The sequence below is a fragment of the Rhea americana genome, unplaced genomic scaffold (assembly GCF_003343005.1).
Source record: "Rhea americana isolate MKP2758 unplaced genomic scaffold, rheAme1 scaffold_148, whole genome shotgun sequence".
Taxonomy (NCBI): domain Eukaryota; kingdom Metazoa; phylum Chordata; class Aves; order Rheiformes; family Rheidae; genus Rhea; species Rhea americana.
This window is the reverse complement of record NW_028185572.1, coordinates 521391-537639: the sequence shown is the minus strand read 5'-3', so window position 1 is coordinate 537639 and position 16249 is coordinate 521391. Positions and strand designations below refer to the sequence as shown.

The following is a 16249-nucleotide window of genomic DNA, read 5'->3' as shown; positions in this document are numbered from 1 at the left end:
GCAGACTGATGTGCAGAAAAACCATAGAACTTCCATAAACTGAAGCAAGACTTTTTTCTCATAAGACATTTTCTCTCAGGAGATTTCAAATGCATTTTGCATGCCCAGGAAAGATGCTCATAGCCAGCTCAGTATACCCAAAACAGTGCTGACTTCTTCACTTTCATTTTTTTGCAGTAAGTAATGACCTATAAGCAATACATTCCCATGAAGGAGAAGAGAAATATTTAAATGAATACTTAAGAATTTGTATGGCACTTACACTATGATGTCCCTAGGACAGAGCAATTTGAATGGTCTAATGGAAAAGCCATTGATTCAATTCCTGGCTGCACTGTTGATGTCCAGTATAAGCTCATGAAAGGCACTGCAATACACAGACATCTGGTAGATATGATTGGATTTTAAGCTGTTAGAGCCAGCAGAGATATCTGGACTGCCTGCTGTCTAGGATTGCCTGAGCCTGGAGTAGTGAAAAATACATTGTTCATTCTGCTTTGGACTACAAACATCCGYGTATGATTAAATGCAGGAATTCACACATACTCAGAAGCCCCTGAGCTCTGTATGAGCTTAGAGACAGGCAGGAAGGCACCTGTGCGACACTTTGGTCCATGGAGAGGTCCAGTCTGGATGGCATTCTCAGGCGATGTCTAGTACTGAGCTTAGCACRAAAACAGCTGGAGGAGGAACGCCTGAAATGCCTGTTGGAACTTGTGAACCTCCGAGCTCATAGTAAGTTAGAGTAACACATAGCGACACAGAACCTCCTTTTAATGCCCAGTCAAGTGAACTGCGTCAGACCTTTAATCTGTTCTAGTACCCTTCTCCCTTTCTACAAAGTAGGGAATAAGAGATTCCTACCTTCTRACATGTTAGGAGGTTAATAGTTGTGAGGTGTCCAGGCACTCTGAGAATGAGGGTCCTGTAAACACAAAGACACTATGCAGAGGTGACAGTGCCAAATAGTTGATGCAAAATCCTTCCTCCCATACTGATTTCCTCTCTTCCCTTGCACAGTATTTCTACCAAGTAAATATACTCTGTTCAGATCAAAATACTGGCCARTATGTTGTTTGAATCATCAGTTGTGTTGTCAGTATTTCTTTTTGGTATGTGGTACCTGTAGTAAAATGTTCTAGTTTTCAAAAGATTCTCAGCATACCTTCCTTGCTGTTTGGGGGCTTTAAGAAAGTATTTTCTTTCTTAATAAGACTTGGTTAACAAACCAAGTCTCTGTTTATGTGGTAGAATGAGAGTTTTGCTCTCAGTGTGTTTTGTAATGTTCTGTCCTCTACTATATAAAGACAAGCTTATTCATGTTGGTAGGTGGTAGGTGACCTAATCAGGACTGAAGTGGAAAAAAGTACTAATTTTGCTAAATATATTGAAATATGCTGATATTCAGACAACTTTTCAATTCTCTTGAAAAGATTATTCCTGATGCACTGGTTTAAATAAACTGACCACTTGTCGCTGGCAGTGTTAGCAAGCTCAGATGTATCTTTGTGAATAAAATGAGAACTATAGCTCTATTCCTTTCCTATTTTTAACTTTTTGTTTATGATAAATGGCTGTGATGCTAGTGTCATTGTACATTTTCCTGGAGAAATTACAGTGTAAAATATCAAAGCACTCCCTTAAAAAATAAATGTCACTCCAAGTGTAGCAAATATCAGATCATTTAGCTGTGGAAAGCCTGAAGGTAAACTGGATGCTGATTAAATATGAAATGTTTGTGTTGGGGAAGGAAGAACTGATACAGGAAGCCACATTATTTTGCTTTGTATTTTCAAGGGACAACTATTAAAATACTATAAGCATACAGTTCTCCATATTCTTCATACATATGTTTGCTATTTAAGTACTCCACYTTGTTCCTTAACTTTGCTTGTCTTTATGCAATGCCTTGAAACAAACTCACGTGTGTAGTAGATGACTTTGCGTGGCCCAGGAACCTACAGAGAGCTGTGCCCTGACATCACACAGATCTAAATGGTGTTGCTTATTTTTAAACCTTGGGAATGTATCTTTGGTCTGAATAGGAGAAACTGAATAGTATTAAGGAATGCTCAGTTATAAGCGCTCACGTTCCTGGTGCTGAGCACAAAATGAAGTGTACAAGATTGATCTTGAATTGCCTTAATTTTTGCTTGCTCGTATTCAGGAAAATAAACTGTCAAGAGATATCTGTAAGAGCTTGTGTGTATAAATGGTKGGTAGAAATTAAATAAGAACCTATATAAATAAGAACCTCTGAATACAGCAAAACAAACCAAAGTGTAGTTTTCTAGAATTTATTGGTATGTAGATAGATAACGTTCCTTGTATTTACGTRTTCAATGCATTGTCACTTCAGACTTGGGAGTTTTCTGAAATATGGTGCCTGATTATGTTCTCACGTAGGCTGTAAATCAGGAGTAGTTCTACTGGAATAAGCCAAGTGGATTGATACAAGTGATCCAGTAGTAATTTAAGTGGGTGGAAAGACCAAGGGAACTGRTATGGCAGAATCAGCAAGGGATGTCTAGTAACATGAATTTCATTTTTGTCCTAAAATATTCACTAATAATAAAGAAGTGAAATGAGGGTTTAGAAAGTGCCCCTGTAGTTCTGAAAACTCTCCCAAACAGAAAAAGATGACTTTTCTCATTGCTCACCACAGCCATGCACCTGTTTGGCCTAAACTGGCACCTGCAGCCGATGGAAGGGCAGATGTATGAAATCACGGAAGACACAGCCAGCAGTTGGCCAGTGCCAACGGACGTCTCCTTATATCCTTCGGGGGGCACAGGGTTAGAGTTACCTGACAGGAAAGGCAAAGGAACCAGTGAAGGTATGGTTGGTGTGTGTCCATGTTGTGAGTCTTCTGTCTGCCTCTGAACTCCAGCCATCCAGTCTCATGTTCCATTACTCTTAATACTGCCATTATCAGGTGTTTTTCCAGTCTTTCACATCTAGAAGTAGTAGCCGTTGGTCTTGTTTCCACATCTTTCTAAGTTTCATACCCTTCTGACATCCACTAATGTGATAGAAGAGCGTATATTTTTCATCACAYGTTTAAGCTACTCTCGAGGTGGAAATGTCTATACCTTATCTCCCTGGGTACAGCATTCCATCACGAAAACTCTACCTTGCATGGTAATTGTCATGGAAAGCAGATAAACAAACAAACACATTTGTGTCTTGAAAATTCAATGATTCCTGGAGCATTGGAACAAGCTTTTTCTACAATGTAAAATGCAAAATGCAAAAATRTTTGTTCTTGGCTACTGGTTGCCACCAAGCACCAGAATATTTGCTAAGTAGTATTTCGCTGTGAGTTTTGGCACTCTGAAGATGGACATCTCTGTGCAAAGGTAGTCATGTAAAGGCCTACTTTCCACAAAGTAACACGATACCGACAGCTTGCAGTTTCAGCTGAGATTAGAAGCAACTGATGGTTTGTCAATTCAGCAGTTCATCTTAGCATACTTTGTGTAGAGGCAGCACTGCCGRAAGTATCTATAAGCTCTGCAAAGTACAGGTGTTTTATCACTCCCAAGACTCAGTTGGAGAAATGAGGAATCCAAAATTTCAGAAAGCTGTTTTGTTGATGTATCAATACTTCTTTGTATGAGATTAACAGATCCCAGTAAAACTATATTTTTTTTTACTATTTTTGGTAGTTATTTTAAGGGAGGAGGGTTTATAGGTGGAAGATAAGGAGTATACAAGTCATACAAAGTTCTGAACTGAGAAGTCACTCTGGCAACCCATTCAGTGAATTCAGTAGTTTCCACAGAGGTCCCTAGACTTTGGCTGAGACTCTGTGTATATATATCTCATTTATATTACTTATAGTATTTTTRCTTGAAGAGAGTGTCTGTTTTTATTAGTTTAATTGAAGGACATAACTATGTGTTCCTTAAAACAGTGTATTTACCAGTAACTGATGGCTGACAAATCAAGTTGCTACAATGAAAAATGAGCTAAGTTGGTTATTTTCAACAAACCGTAGTAGACCATACARCAAGCCACAGAAATCCCTGCTGCTGTATTCGAAGATGCTTCATAACGGATCATCTCTTCTCTAAGTTGCCATATTTGAAATATCTTCTTTTAAAGAAGAGGTCCATTACCTTTTAAAAAGTCAAAATGAAAATATAATTGATGTGTCTAAAACTGCAGTCCGAATCAAAGACCTCCACTTGATTTCTTCTTCAACCATGCTTATAATGAAATCAGTAAAAGTTTTGATTGCTGCCAAAAGCTCTATTAAAAGAGAAATCTGGGAAATACCATAACTATATCATTAAAAGACTTCTCAAGATAGCCCTTCATACAGATGTTAGGGAATCTTTTGAACATAGAGGAAAATATCTTGTCCTCACTAAAAACGTGTATTTGGCCAAGATCTTTTTTACAGGGGTAATCCCACCCACCCTCAAAATACAGCTTTTTCTCCATCAAGTGACTATGGAACTAATTCTAGACTAGCAAWGCTGCATGACTGCTATTCTGAATCGGAATGTGTCATGTTTGAAATTTCTTAAAAATTTGATTTAAAATATGTTCAAGAGTATTTTGATCCCAATGAAATAGTCTGAAATGGGTTAGAACCTCCTTATAGCTGATCTGAATGTATCATTACCAGTGCCTTGCCAATTAGCAGTAAGAGTCTTTCATTTTCAACTWTGACTGTGCTCTAGCAAAGCATTTACGTCTGTTTAAGCCCAGCCCTGTTCAGCAAAGCACTTAATCACATGCTTACATTTAAGCGTGTAATTAGCTGTGATTGAAGTCAGAGAAATATAAGTGTGTTCTTAAGTGATTTGATGAGTCAGGGTACCTTGGTATCAAAACTATAAGCAGATTCAGCAGTGGCTGACATGAAATAATTCATTTTAATAACCAAATAAATTAGAAATAGTTGCTACGGCAATTAAAAAATTCAAGGTAATGTGTAGAAAGAACCAAGTAATTGAGAGGCTAATTAAGAATTCAGACCTGAAGTTAATTTTAAGTAGCCAATATCCTGATTAAAAACTAATTTTTGATTAGAAGCTGAAATTACTTATTGTACTTTATTTATGAAGTATCCAGTCCTAAGGACCTGATCCTGCTATAGGTTAAAACTAACAAACTTAGATTGTCTTCAGGGGCTGGAATTCAGCCTGGTAAAGAGAGTCCTCCTCTGGACTTTGGYGTCAGGGTAAATCTCAACCGCTGGCAATATCGTATGCTCTGACTTAAAACTGTCCACCAGGAAGAGACATAAACTTTGGAATTGTGTGTACAAACAATTCTTTCTGTGAAGTTACCTTTTCTGATTCAATCGCAGAAGCGTTTTTGCTTGTTTGAGCAAGCCTTGTTCTCTGTCGGTGCAGAATACGTGCTGCGCTTACTTCCCCCAGGCTATATCTATTGCATAGCAACAACTATCATTTAAATTCTCACCTTCCCTGATTCCCTCACAATCTTTATTAATGAACAATATCAAACACTTCAGGTTTTTCATCTGAATTTCTATGAATCTATAAAACATGTCAGTAGTAATCAGAAAAACGTATCCTTATGGACCAAAACGTGTGGCATCTTTGGCTCTTCTTTAATAGGATCCTGCAAGATTTGCATCTCGCAATAATAGAACAAGAATCTTTGCATGAAGACTATGGGAACTGTTTCCTTTAAACCTGACAGTGTGAAAAGTAATTTTTACTATTCCAGATAAATATTAACAATATCTAGTTTATAAAGTAAAACTGTTAGAATCAAGCTAGTCTGATTTTCATTGTACTCAATTGCACTCACCACAGATGGTTCAGTAAGAATCTGCATTTGCCAAAGCTGCTTCTGATTATCTATGTTAATCTACATTTTGACTAAAAAAGAATAAAACTGTCTGCAGATTTTTCCCTTGTGTTCATTTGAATGCAATGAGCAGGGATAAATGAGAGTCTGATAAAACCAGAATATTTTTCTGTGAGCAGGTATACACCCTCTGCTTTCTAAACTATGCTGGCATGGAAAAAACTTCTGCCACAAGCTAGCATAAAAAAATGAAGAGTGTCACCAGGTCCCATTCCAACAGTGTACTTGAACAGTTGCTAACTTTACATCRCAAATAATGTTATTTGGACCAAAAGTTGACCTGAAAAACTTTATACAATTAAAAAAAGTGAAAGAAAGATTCTCCATCAGTGAAGCATCTCTAGATATCTTTTTTTGTTAATTGATAACATGCATTTAATTTATATATGTATTTTAGAAAGCTAACAATTTACATCAAATTCTCTTGGGGACTTGGGATGAGATGTGGAGGAGATTAATATTTAAATGAAATATTGTTATTGGAAACAGTGCAACATTTTATTTTATGGCTGAAAGGTTGTTCTACCAATCACCCTTTCAACACTGCAGGTAACTTCTATTTGACTTGTATTCATGAYGAGTGGGAAAATAAATTTTTATTTCTTATTTCCCACATGTAGATTATGRAAGCAAAATTCTCACAATGTGATTTTGCTACAAAAGACTGTATGTTTCTGAGAGTTTCTTTCTCATTTTGTTAGAATTGCTTGATCTATGAAACAAATAGTAGTGAAGTGTAATGGCGCAGAGATGAGATAAGATTGATTTGAATTTCCCAAATTAATAAATACAGTCCTTGATGGTCCATGCAGTGTTTTCCTTACTGAAGCCAAAATCTTTCAGGTGACACTACTGCATACTTTTCAAGCAGCTATTTTAAAGGCTATTGCTAAGCAGTTGCCACCTTCCTCTTCTCTATTCATGGCAGGGGAAGCTGTGTGGCCAGTGATTATCGCAAAGGCTTAAAAGCCAGTGTTGTGGGATTTTATTTATTTTCCATTCTGCCTCTCATTCTCTGGGCTTTCTTTAGGTCCAGATTTTTCAAGGAGGCCACTGAGTTCGAGAACTTCAAGTATCTAACCTGAAATTCTTCGGAAGTGTTTTCCAGAGATGCTGAGCTCCCTGGTGACACCATGAGATGTTATGGCATGTGCTGTTTGCCATCGCTCACACTTGGTGCTCGCTCTGAGAAACAGATTCTTCCATTTCCTTGTTTGCTAAAAGAGGATTGATGATTATAACACACTTTACATATTGTATTGAAACCTAATTAAAACTGCTCAAGTTTCTTAGTAGATATTACTTTGAGTGCAGGATATGGTTTCCTTCATCTTTTCCTCTTAGTTGCATTTTCTTCAGCCTTTCTTGGACTGAGGAATGAAGCTCAAATATTGCTACCATTTGTCAAGCATTAATTTAATGGAGAAATATTTTCCTTTTTCCAATTAGGCATCATTCATACTGCTGTTCTCCCCACTACCATTCCATTTTGTGACATGTCTACTTCACAACTGCTTTACTTCTCTTTGCTAATGTAATAATGTCTTCTCCCTAACTGAGCATATATTAATTCATGATGTAATGTAACCTGATTTACTTTTAACATTCAAATGTAATTACAGAAACTCTAGTGTTTTGATTTAAACAAAGGGGCATTTTTCTCCAGGTTACTTTTCCCATATTCCTGTTTTCAAACAAAATTGTTACTAACACCAGGAATAACCCAGCCATTTTTTTCTCCCATAATCGTAGGGATTTCGTACACAAAGTATTCTGAGGACCTCAGGACAATAATAGATTGTTTCTCAAGATGACTGTTAGAGATACCAGTGTGACTGGATTACTTTTAGCATCTAAGGCTAATGCAAGATTTTTCTTCCTGTATTTTGGCAGGAAAGCCCAGTAGTTTCTTTCCAGACGACAGTTTTATAGACTCTGGAGAAATTGATGTTGGCAGAAGAGCCACGCAGAAGATCCCTCCTGGTATCTTTTGGAGATCTCAGGTGTTCATCGATCACCCAGTCCATCTGAAATTCAATGTGTCTTTAGGAAAGGCTGCCCTGGTGGGCATCTATGGCAGAAAAGGCCTTCCACCATCACATACACAGGTAATGRGACCACAATTCCATGAAGCAATAGCTATCTTTGTATTTATATTCTTATGATTTATTATTTTTATTTCAGATATCTGTCTCAAGAATTTACTGCGTGTTTGCAAGATATTAATGGTCATATATTCCAGAAAAAGATAATCCAATGACAACTGCGAGTTATTTACACATTAACTTGGTGGTATCATAGAATCATAGAATCATACAGCAGAAGAATCTACTCCTAAGTCATCCGGTCTAGCTGTGGTCTGTGCCCTCTGTTGCAGACTCCCCGTTTCCCCCTCGTGATAGAGTCAACTCTTCGTGTTATGCCCGTTGACTGTCAGATTAGGTTGAGATTGGCCAGGGTCCAATAATTGGTCCAATAACCAAATAAAATCAAGATTTTACAAAAAAGCGACTGGCTTACTTAAGGAGAAATCAAGAAATAGTTATTCTTCTTCTGTACTAAAATGAAAGCTCTTGCTTTACTTGACACAGCTTGGCAAAATTCTGTCAAAAAATCGCTTTCTAGGGAAAGCTCCAAAGAACCATCCCCTTAAATAAGGCTTTTGTACGTTATTTTCTCTGCTTTCTATTTTCATTTTCTAAACTGCTCTTAACYAGATTGATTAACACATTAGGATGTAACTGTCATTGGTAATGCAAAGCATCTTACTACAGCTTGCATCAGCAAGTTGTCAGATTATTACCAGAGTTATATTACTGCTTTAACTTTCCCTTTCCCTCCATTAACAACTGAAAAATCTAGCAAACAACACAAATATTTGAGATTTATAGAAATATCCTGTCCTTACTTTTTTCTTCTTTAGCAAGCAAATTTCTACCCCTCCACAAATCTACAACTTATTTATGTCAAGGAGATATCATAAATCTACACTTTCTCTGCCAGCTTTTCTGCAGAATTAAAGCATTTAAGTAAGATCATCAGGTCATAAATTCAGTGACACAACAGTTATTGCTATTATTACCCATTTTTAATCAAGCTTTCTTAAAGGGGAAATTCAGACATTTAAAAAGTAAATCTCCTCTGTTATTTAAATAAGAAAGTTAAATCTTGGTCACAACAATAATACTAATTGTAGATCAGAAGTCTGTGGTAAGTCTGCCTCTTTATTATTAGCCATTTCTGTTATAGGAAAAAGGTTATAACAGGAATAATTTCAATTGTTTAAATAACAAATTAATGCTAAAATTTAACACTTAAGCTTTGTGAAAATCTTTTGAACCTGAAGCAAAATATTTAAATGGTAGTGGGGCATTCCACGCAACCATGGTAAGGTTTTGAACATTTAGGAAGCACACACTGATTTCACCATTGCTTTTTTTCTAGCCTAGTTTTTGTTGGGATATTCTGAGTGATTTATCAAAATTTATCTGGACCTTTTCCATTTAAAACAGCACAGTTATTTACCACTTGAGGCTTCAACTGTGAATAAGAAATTAAATGGGGAATGTGGAGCATCTTTGTCAAAAGTACATGCTGAAGGAGGCAATGCAATTGCATGTAGTCCTTGTGAATGCTGCTTTTTGTGTATCTACAAATTCAGAGCTGCCAGGTATATATAAAAAAAAAGCAGCATGTGGACCAAAACATCATCAAAAATGACTAGAGGGRTATTTTTATTCAAACAGTAAGAGTCATGCTGGAATAATAGAAACCTGTCCTCAAATTCACCCTATTCAGAAGAAATATTATARTAAAACTGCAGATGTTTAAGCAATATCATATATTACTTCTTAATGTTTAATTTAGTTTTGAAATGATCTACTTTCCTAAATTCATTTAAAGAGAAAATGCTGTCAGTTAAAACACTCTCTATATATTTTCATATTAAGTTTAATCCTTAGCATTTAATCTCACCATAGCTTGTTAGCTTTCTTYGGATTCGTTAAAAAAGTAACCTATTTTCTATGTTGAAAAGGTAAATGAGTCTCATAGTTTRTATATTTTATACAAGTTTCATCTTTTCTGCCTATCCCAAAGTATCTGCTGCTCCCCATAAATCTATCAAATGAGTTTTGTATTTCCAAATTTTGTAAGGAATTTCATAAACAGCATTTTGGTGAAGTTTATACTTTGTGCAATGATAGAGNTGATAGAGCCCTCCTTGGAAGACTTTTTTTTTTTTTTTTTTTTCCACCAGCCTATTTAGTCAATGGTGGTAGTAAAATTATAGCTGACAGTAAGATTTTCATCTGCATTGGTTTAAATAATCTGCTTTCTGTGATGTTGGCTTTAAGATAGCCAATCTTSTTTAAGGAACTTTCAGCTGCTACCCAAGGAATAGACTCTTAGCATATATTCCTGAATTTGGTAAAACATTAAAACTCATTTATCCATGCTGAAACAACAAACTATTCCAGGTTCTCCTTCGGAGTCTCTCCGTCAGCAGTGATTTGTCATCTACTCAAGGTTGCTGGCAACCTTAGAAACTAATAAGAAGGAAGAAAGTACAAGCTCCAAATTTATGTAGTCTTAAAATAGAACCTGTAGAACCCCTAAAATAATTTACTGGTAACTAAAATCATTTCTTCTAATTCTTCTCAGCCAATCATAATAAAATTTATGCAATTTTCTTACGGTATGTTAACTTTAGTCTTCCTATATCAAATCATTCTTTAGGACTCTTTTTAACCTAAGCCAAGTTTTGTTAAATCATAAATTTTAGGGATTGGCCATCACAGCTTATGGGAGATATTTCTCCACTTATACCATTTGAATTGATTAACATAGTATTTTATTGACAATATCTTTGCTTGCAATAACTCTAATTGCATATTAAAAATCTCTGAATGTATTAAAAATGTAATAAAACATAATTCATTTGCGGTTCARTTCATATTTGCAACTATGTAAAATAGTAACTTTGCAAAGTCATTAACAGCCAAATAACTAGCCTGTTTGTATTTATCAAAATAAACTCTTAGGTTTGGCAGGAACCCTCAGGAAAGCCTAACCCCGACTGGACTGCAGCAACAGCAGCTCACTGTAGCTGAGGGCCTTGGAATCGTTTTCATCTCCCTTAGCTTTAGGCATCTACATCTAATATGTAGTGCGAAATAGATGCCACTAGRGTACAATCCATTGGACATTTTTTCAATGTCAACTTTAGGATGAGATGGATTGCATTCTAGAAGTGTCCATTTCTTTAACTGACTTTTCAGTAGTTCTAGAGAACTRATTGAAGTTACCATGCATGTGTCAACACTTAGTGAGATGAACTTTGCCTACTGTGTCTGCAGTTATCTGTTGCTTTGATACACTTTCAAAAACACAGTCGATTTGCTCTGTCAAGCTCCAAAATAGAAGTGGAAATACGTAAAATTTGCTTTCATCTGTTTTAACTTCTTGAGCACASCTGGCTAGCGTGTTTCTCAGTTGGACTCAACCCCAATGGGAAATTCCTAACAACCAGACARCACCGTGATGTYCTCCTCCCACCACGTTCCCAGCTGTGTCAGTCATGCCCACAGCAAGAACTGACKAGCAGTCAGTSTAGRCARTAGTTCATCTTCATGTCCAGTTCAYGCAGTGAACATTGGCAGACTTTAAAGACAACTCAGACAACTCTCAGACAACTTAGTAGTATGAAAGAAGCACACAAATTTTGTTACAGGAAAATCAGAAGGGATTAGGAACSTAAATTCTGTTGCCTCACTCTGCCAACATGTACATCCAGTTATTAGTGCAGCAGCATTTACTGGCACAAGTAGTTATAAGTGCCGTGTCTTTGCCCCTGTCATCCTCCTTCCTGCCAAAAAACACAAGCTTATTTGACCAACTAGATGAGATGAYAGGCCAAAACAAGTAAAGGCTTTAAGTTAAGATGTGCTCTGACTGCTAGGTTCTGCTCGCAACATGTTCTGTTCTTAACTAGTGCATGTAACSACAAGATGAGAGTCAGATTAGGTAAGGCTCACTTAACATTTGTGATATCTGCTAGGCTTGTGTCTGACCTGTCATGTTAATATATTACCAGACAAAATATAGTTACTGCAGAAAGTCACTGTCTTACATCAACAGGAAACAAAAGGTATTTATAATTCCAGCAGCAAAATCAAAGCAATTCTTTACCTGAATATAGTCCAGCAATATATACATATATATATATATTTATATATGTATATATATTTATCTTTTGGGGGAAAATGTCAAAGAGACAGACCCCTAAATGGGACTTTTATATATCACTTTATCTGTTTTCTATCTTCTAGGATCTTTCAACCTCTTTTGCTAATAATTTAAGATAAAATCTTTGCTGGCTAAGCAAAGCACTTCTGCCAGATCTCTACCAGAATTTATTTGCAAAATCCAGCTTATCTCTTTTTTTTTGATAACCAAAAGCAATTCTAGCAAACAATCCAKTTAGGCTAGATAGTATTTTTTGAGGTCTGTTTTCCTTATTATCTAAGACACAAGTAAACTGACAAATAAGCTTTTGAGTAGCTTCTTTTTATCAGCGTACTTACAGTGCGATTTAGACATGTCAAACAAATTCCCTGGACAGCAGTTCTTGCCCATGTTTCTACAAAACAAAAGCACATCAGTAAGGTGAATATGCCCAAATTCCATTCTAAATAAAGATGATTTCTTGATTMATGCAATTACAGACAAATACATTTATATGCTAGCTATTTCCAAAACAATTACTTGCTGGTGGTCCAAGAACATAATTTACTTGCCAGAGAAAATCTTGCTTAGAATAYTTCTGTAAATGCACATTTCTAACACTTGATGCAATGTATGTCTGTGTTCCTTATAAGACAGACCCAAAGCAAGAGACTGAGCCTGGAAGCCATGTGGAAAATCATTCTTTCTTTATTTTGCAGTTTGACTTTGTTGAGCTCCTTGATGGAAGACGTCTGCTGACGCAGGAGGCAAGAAGCCTGGAAGGACCTCAGAGGCAACACAGAACTTTTATGCCATTGTCCAGCCATGAGACAGGGTTTATCCAGTATTTGGATTCGGGAATATGGCATTTGGCCTTCTACAATGATGGCAAGGAATCAGAAGTGGTTTCTTTTCTCACCACTGCTATTGGTAAGGATTTCCTGTATTAGTGTGTTAACTGGCTGGCTTGAGGCAAGCTGTTAATGCACATACTCAAATTGCATGGTAACTTTGTATGATTTTGGAGACGATGCTTGTAGAGAATGTGTTTAACAACAATCTCTTGTTAAATAGTGTTAGGCCTTAAATAGCTCATAGGTATTTATACTATGGTCTATTTATAGACCTTTTTAATAACTATATCCAGAACCTGATTGCAGCTGGTACCAGTGATGGATTACAAGCCTCAGCAGCCCTGCTTCATTCTTTTCCTTTGATCTTCGTTTTTATTTAACATTTTTTTTCCTTCGTGGAATAGAGGTATGAGAATGGTTAAACAGCACAAAGCAGCACCATGCAACAGTTTAATGTGGCACTCCTATTTGAATGAGCCTTTGAGCACCATCAAAACTGTCCAAGCTGGAGTTCAGGCAGAGTACTGGGGTTAAACTCCAGCCTTGTAAAGAGCACTGCAAGACTTAGTAATAGGAAACACAGCAACATCTCCTTTCTAGCAGAAAGAAGCGGAGATTTTTTTAACGAGTGCAAATTAACTCTACAGATCTCTCAGTTGTTGTGACAGTAAAGTGCCTTGCCAGTTCAGCACATAGGCACTGATTTATTGTTGTCTAAGGAGGACAGGATATTCTCGGTGGGCTCCCTGACAGCACAGCACACTGGATATTCTTCCTCCACCCTGCAAATATCACACGCCGTGAGCAAGCCCCAATCTCCTGTTTACATTCAGCCATTCCCCAGAATCTGCTTCAGACTCAGTAATACTCAAGTTTAGATTTGACTGACTTGATGAACCTGTCCATATCCCCAAATTCATTCAGTTGTAATTCAAAGATTGCTTCGTGAAACTAGCACTCAGCTTTCGTCTAGCCACAATGATTGTTTAATGGACTTTTTGCCATTAATCCTTCTCCRAAAAGAGACATTGGTGTTGAGTCTCAGCTGTCTGCAATAGTTACCAAAGAGCTATRGGCTGTAATTTGTCTTGGCAAGTTAATTAAAAGTTTAGGTCTTATTAAAGCAAAGTCATTAAGATTCCAATATTCAGCTTTAGCGCTAAAGTTTATCTAATGCACATGATAAAATACTGCCATAATACCCTGTGTTAAATTTAAAACCTGGAACTTCACATGTCCAGTGCTGTTCAGAATTAAACGACAACAGAAATAATTGCATGTTAGCTAACAAAATAGAAGGCTTGCTCTACGGAATGTGGATTTACTTTCATTTAATTTGTTTTAGCAATGTTGGGAGTTGAGTTTTTACTTTTATCGATTGCCCCAAGTGTCCTTCTGACAGTGACTGTTTTTTTTTTCCTGCTCTATAAATTTCTCCAGTTTAAAATTTCCCAGTTCATGAAATTAGTAAAGCTGTCACAGTGGAAAATATTTTTAAAGCACAATCACCAGTCACTGTTCTTTCCGAAGAAAGGAACAATGTAGGACAAAAAAACAAAGGAAGTTGTATCTAGAGTTTCAGCCCAGTCTCAWTGTACTAACACAGTAAAAGAAAAGGCAAAACATTCTTAACTTGTATTTGATTACTGGAGGAATGGTGTGGGTGAGACACATTTCAGACTGCCTTTAGGACTGTCACACTGGCCATGCGACAAGCCAAACAGGCCATGATGCATCCGTCACTCACCTTGAATCATTCTGTCTTTCAGTACTAGGAAGCTTTGTCTTGCTGTATTGCAGGAGAGAGCTTTATCCCATATGTGGAAATCGCTTTTGCTCATTGATGGCTTTATAACAACACAAAGCAGTGGAGAACAGGAAAAACTGTTTAGGCACAAGCTACTCACTTTGAAACTCAGTTCAGATGAGTAAGAATTTTAGATGTGGAAGATGTGGCTTCTTGAGTACAATTTGATCATAAAAGTGTAGCATTTAAAAAAGTGTTATGTAATACCTGTAACTAGTTGCTACCTTTCTATTTAGTCTTATTTTCAACAACTTATTTAAAAGAAGTCCAGGCAGGTTTCTGTGTAGAGACACTGTATTGCTTCAGAACCTTTCTACTATATTCATGAGGTCTGACAAGACATGGTTGCTACATTTTAAAATTATAAATACTGTAATACTGTAGTGTTATAGTTTTTGTTGGTGCCAGAGTCAAGAGGATACAGCAACTTGACATGATGTTTATGATCCAGGGTGTAAAACTGCAGCKCCAAACAAATAAGTCAAGTCACACGTGATGGGAACCTTAGATCTGTGCAGAGTGAGGAAGCTGTGCAGGAGCTGTGTTGACTGTCAGAGGCAAGTTGCCATTTCATTTGATTTCTGTAGCAGGAGCACATAGAAAAATCSCCTTTTATTGTTGCAATGACTTAATGCTTACAGTGAAAGTGCAKTTGGAAAGTATAGCAGTATAGCAGGAAGAGGTAGGATCCAGTGATCTGACAAGGTCCCGCAGCCTGTTCAGAACTGGATTCTGATTGATGTGCTAATTCCGGCCTGGCACAAGCTCATACCTCAGCTGCTCAGCGTATAAAACCGAGGAGAATGACATTTCCCCAGAGAGGCTGTGAGGGTGATTGAACTGCTGGGAAAAAGCATAAAGCATTAATTAATAATCATGCTTAATATATAATAATCATCCTTAATAGTGAAAGCACTGAACTGATAATGGGGATAACAGTAAGTACAAATTCTGCAGGCATTCCTCAGGCAAAACTCCCCTATGAGTAAGGAAAGGACTCACCTGAGTAAAACACTGTGGTCTTCACTTCAGCAATAAAAATGTTGAATAGAGAGGATACTGATTTTGCCAAGTTTATCTGCTGTGTTCCAACAGGTTGAATTTTTCAGAGTAGTAAAATCATTGAAGGCCATTTGCTCTGTACGACAACACCAACTATGATTACTGTGCAGTGCTTGTCTGRAATTATTGTGTCTTCCATTATTCTAGCAGAAACTGGAGGAAAATGGGGGAAAAAAAATCTGTATTCCGAGTTTGATAGCACATTTAATTTCATAAACTATGTGACTGTCCATCATACTGTTTTGTAATCAGATAGAGCTATAACTAAATCCACTAAATCCACATTAGTAGTGTCAAAATGTGTGCCTGTTACATGCCATTGCATGTAAACCTAGAGAAAATACAGCATCATAGTGCTTGTCAGAGCTTATACTTCTGCCTAATACTGGCAATTCAGGTGGAGGGAGAAAAAGGTTATTCTAGGAAAAATTTGGGTATTTAATAACTT

At 36.9% G+C, this 16249-nt stretch overlaps 1 protein-coding gene across 1 annotated transcript in view; it reads left to right on the top strand.

Annotated features, from left to right (window-relative positions):
* TENM4 (teneurin transmembrane protein 4) overlaps nt 1-16249 on the top strand; it is a 353790-nt gene that overhangs the window by 154581 nt on the left and 182960 nt on the right. The window contains exons 6-8 of the mRNA XM_085299249.1: nt 2666-2836; nt 7747-7961; nt 12798-13008. Coding sequence (XP_085155375.1) covers nt 2666-2836; nt 7747-7961; nt 12798-13008 — 597 coding nt within the window. The remainder of the gene's footprint in view (nt 1-2665; nt 2837-7746; nt 7962-12797; nt 13009-16249) is intronic.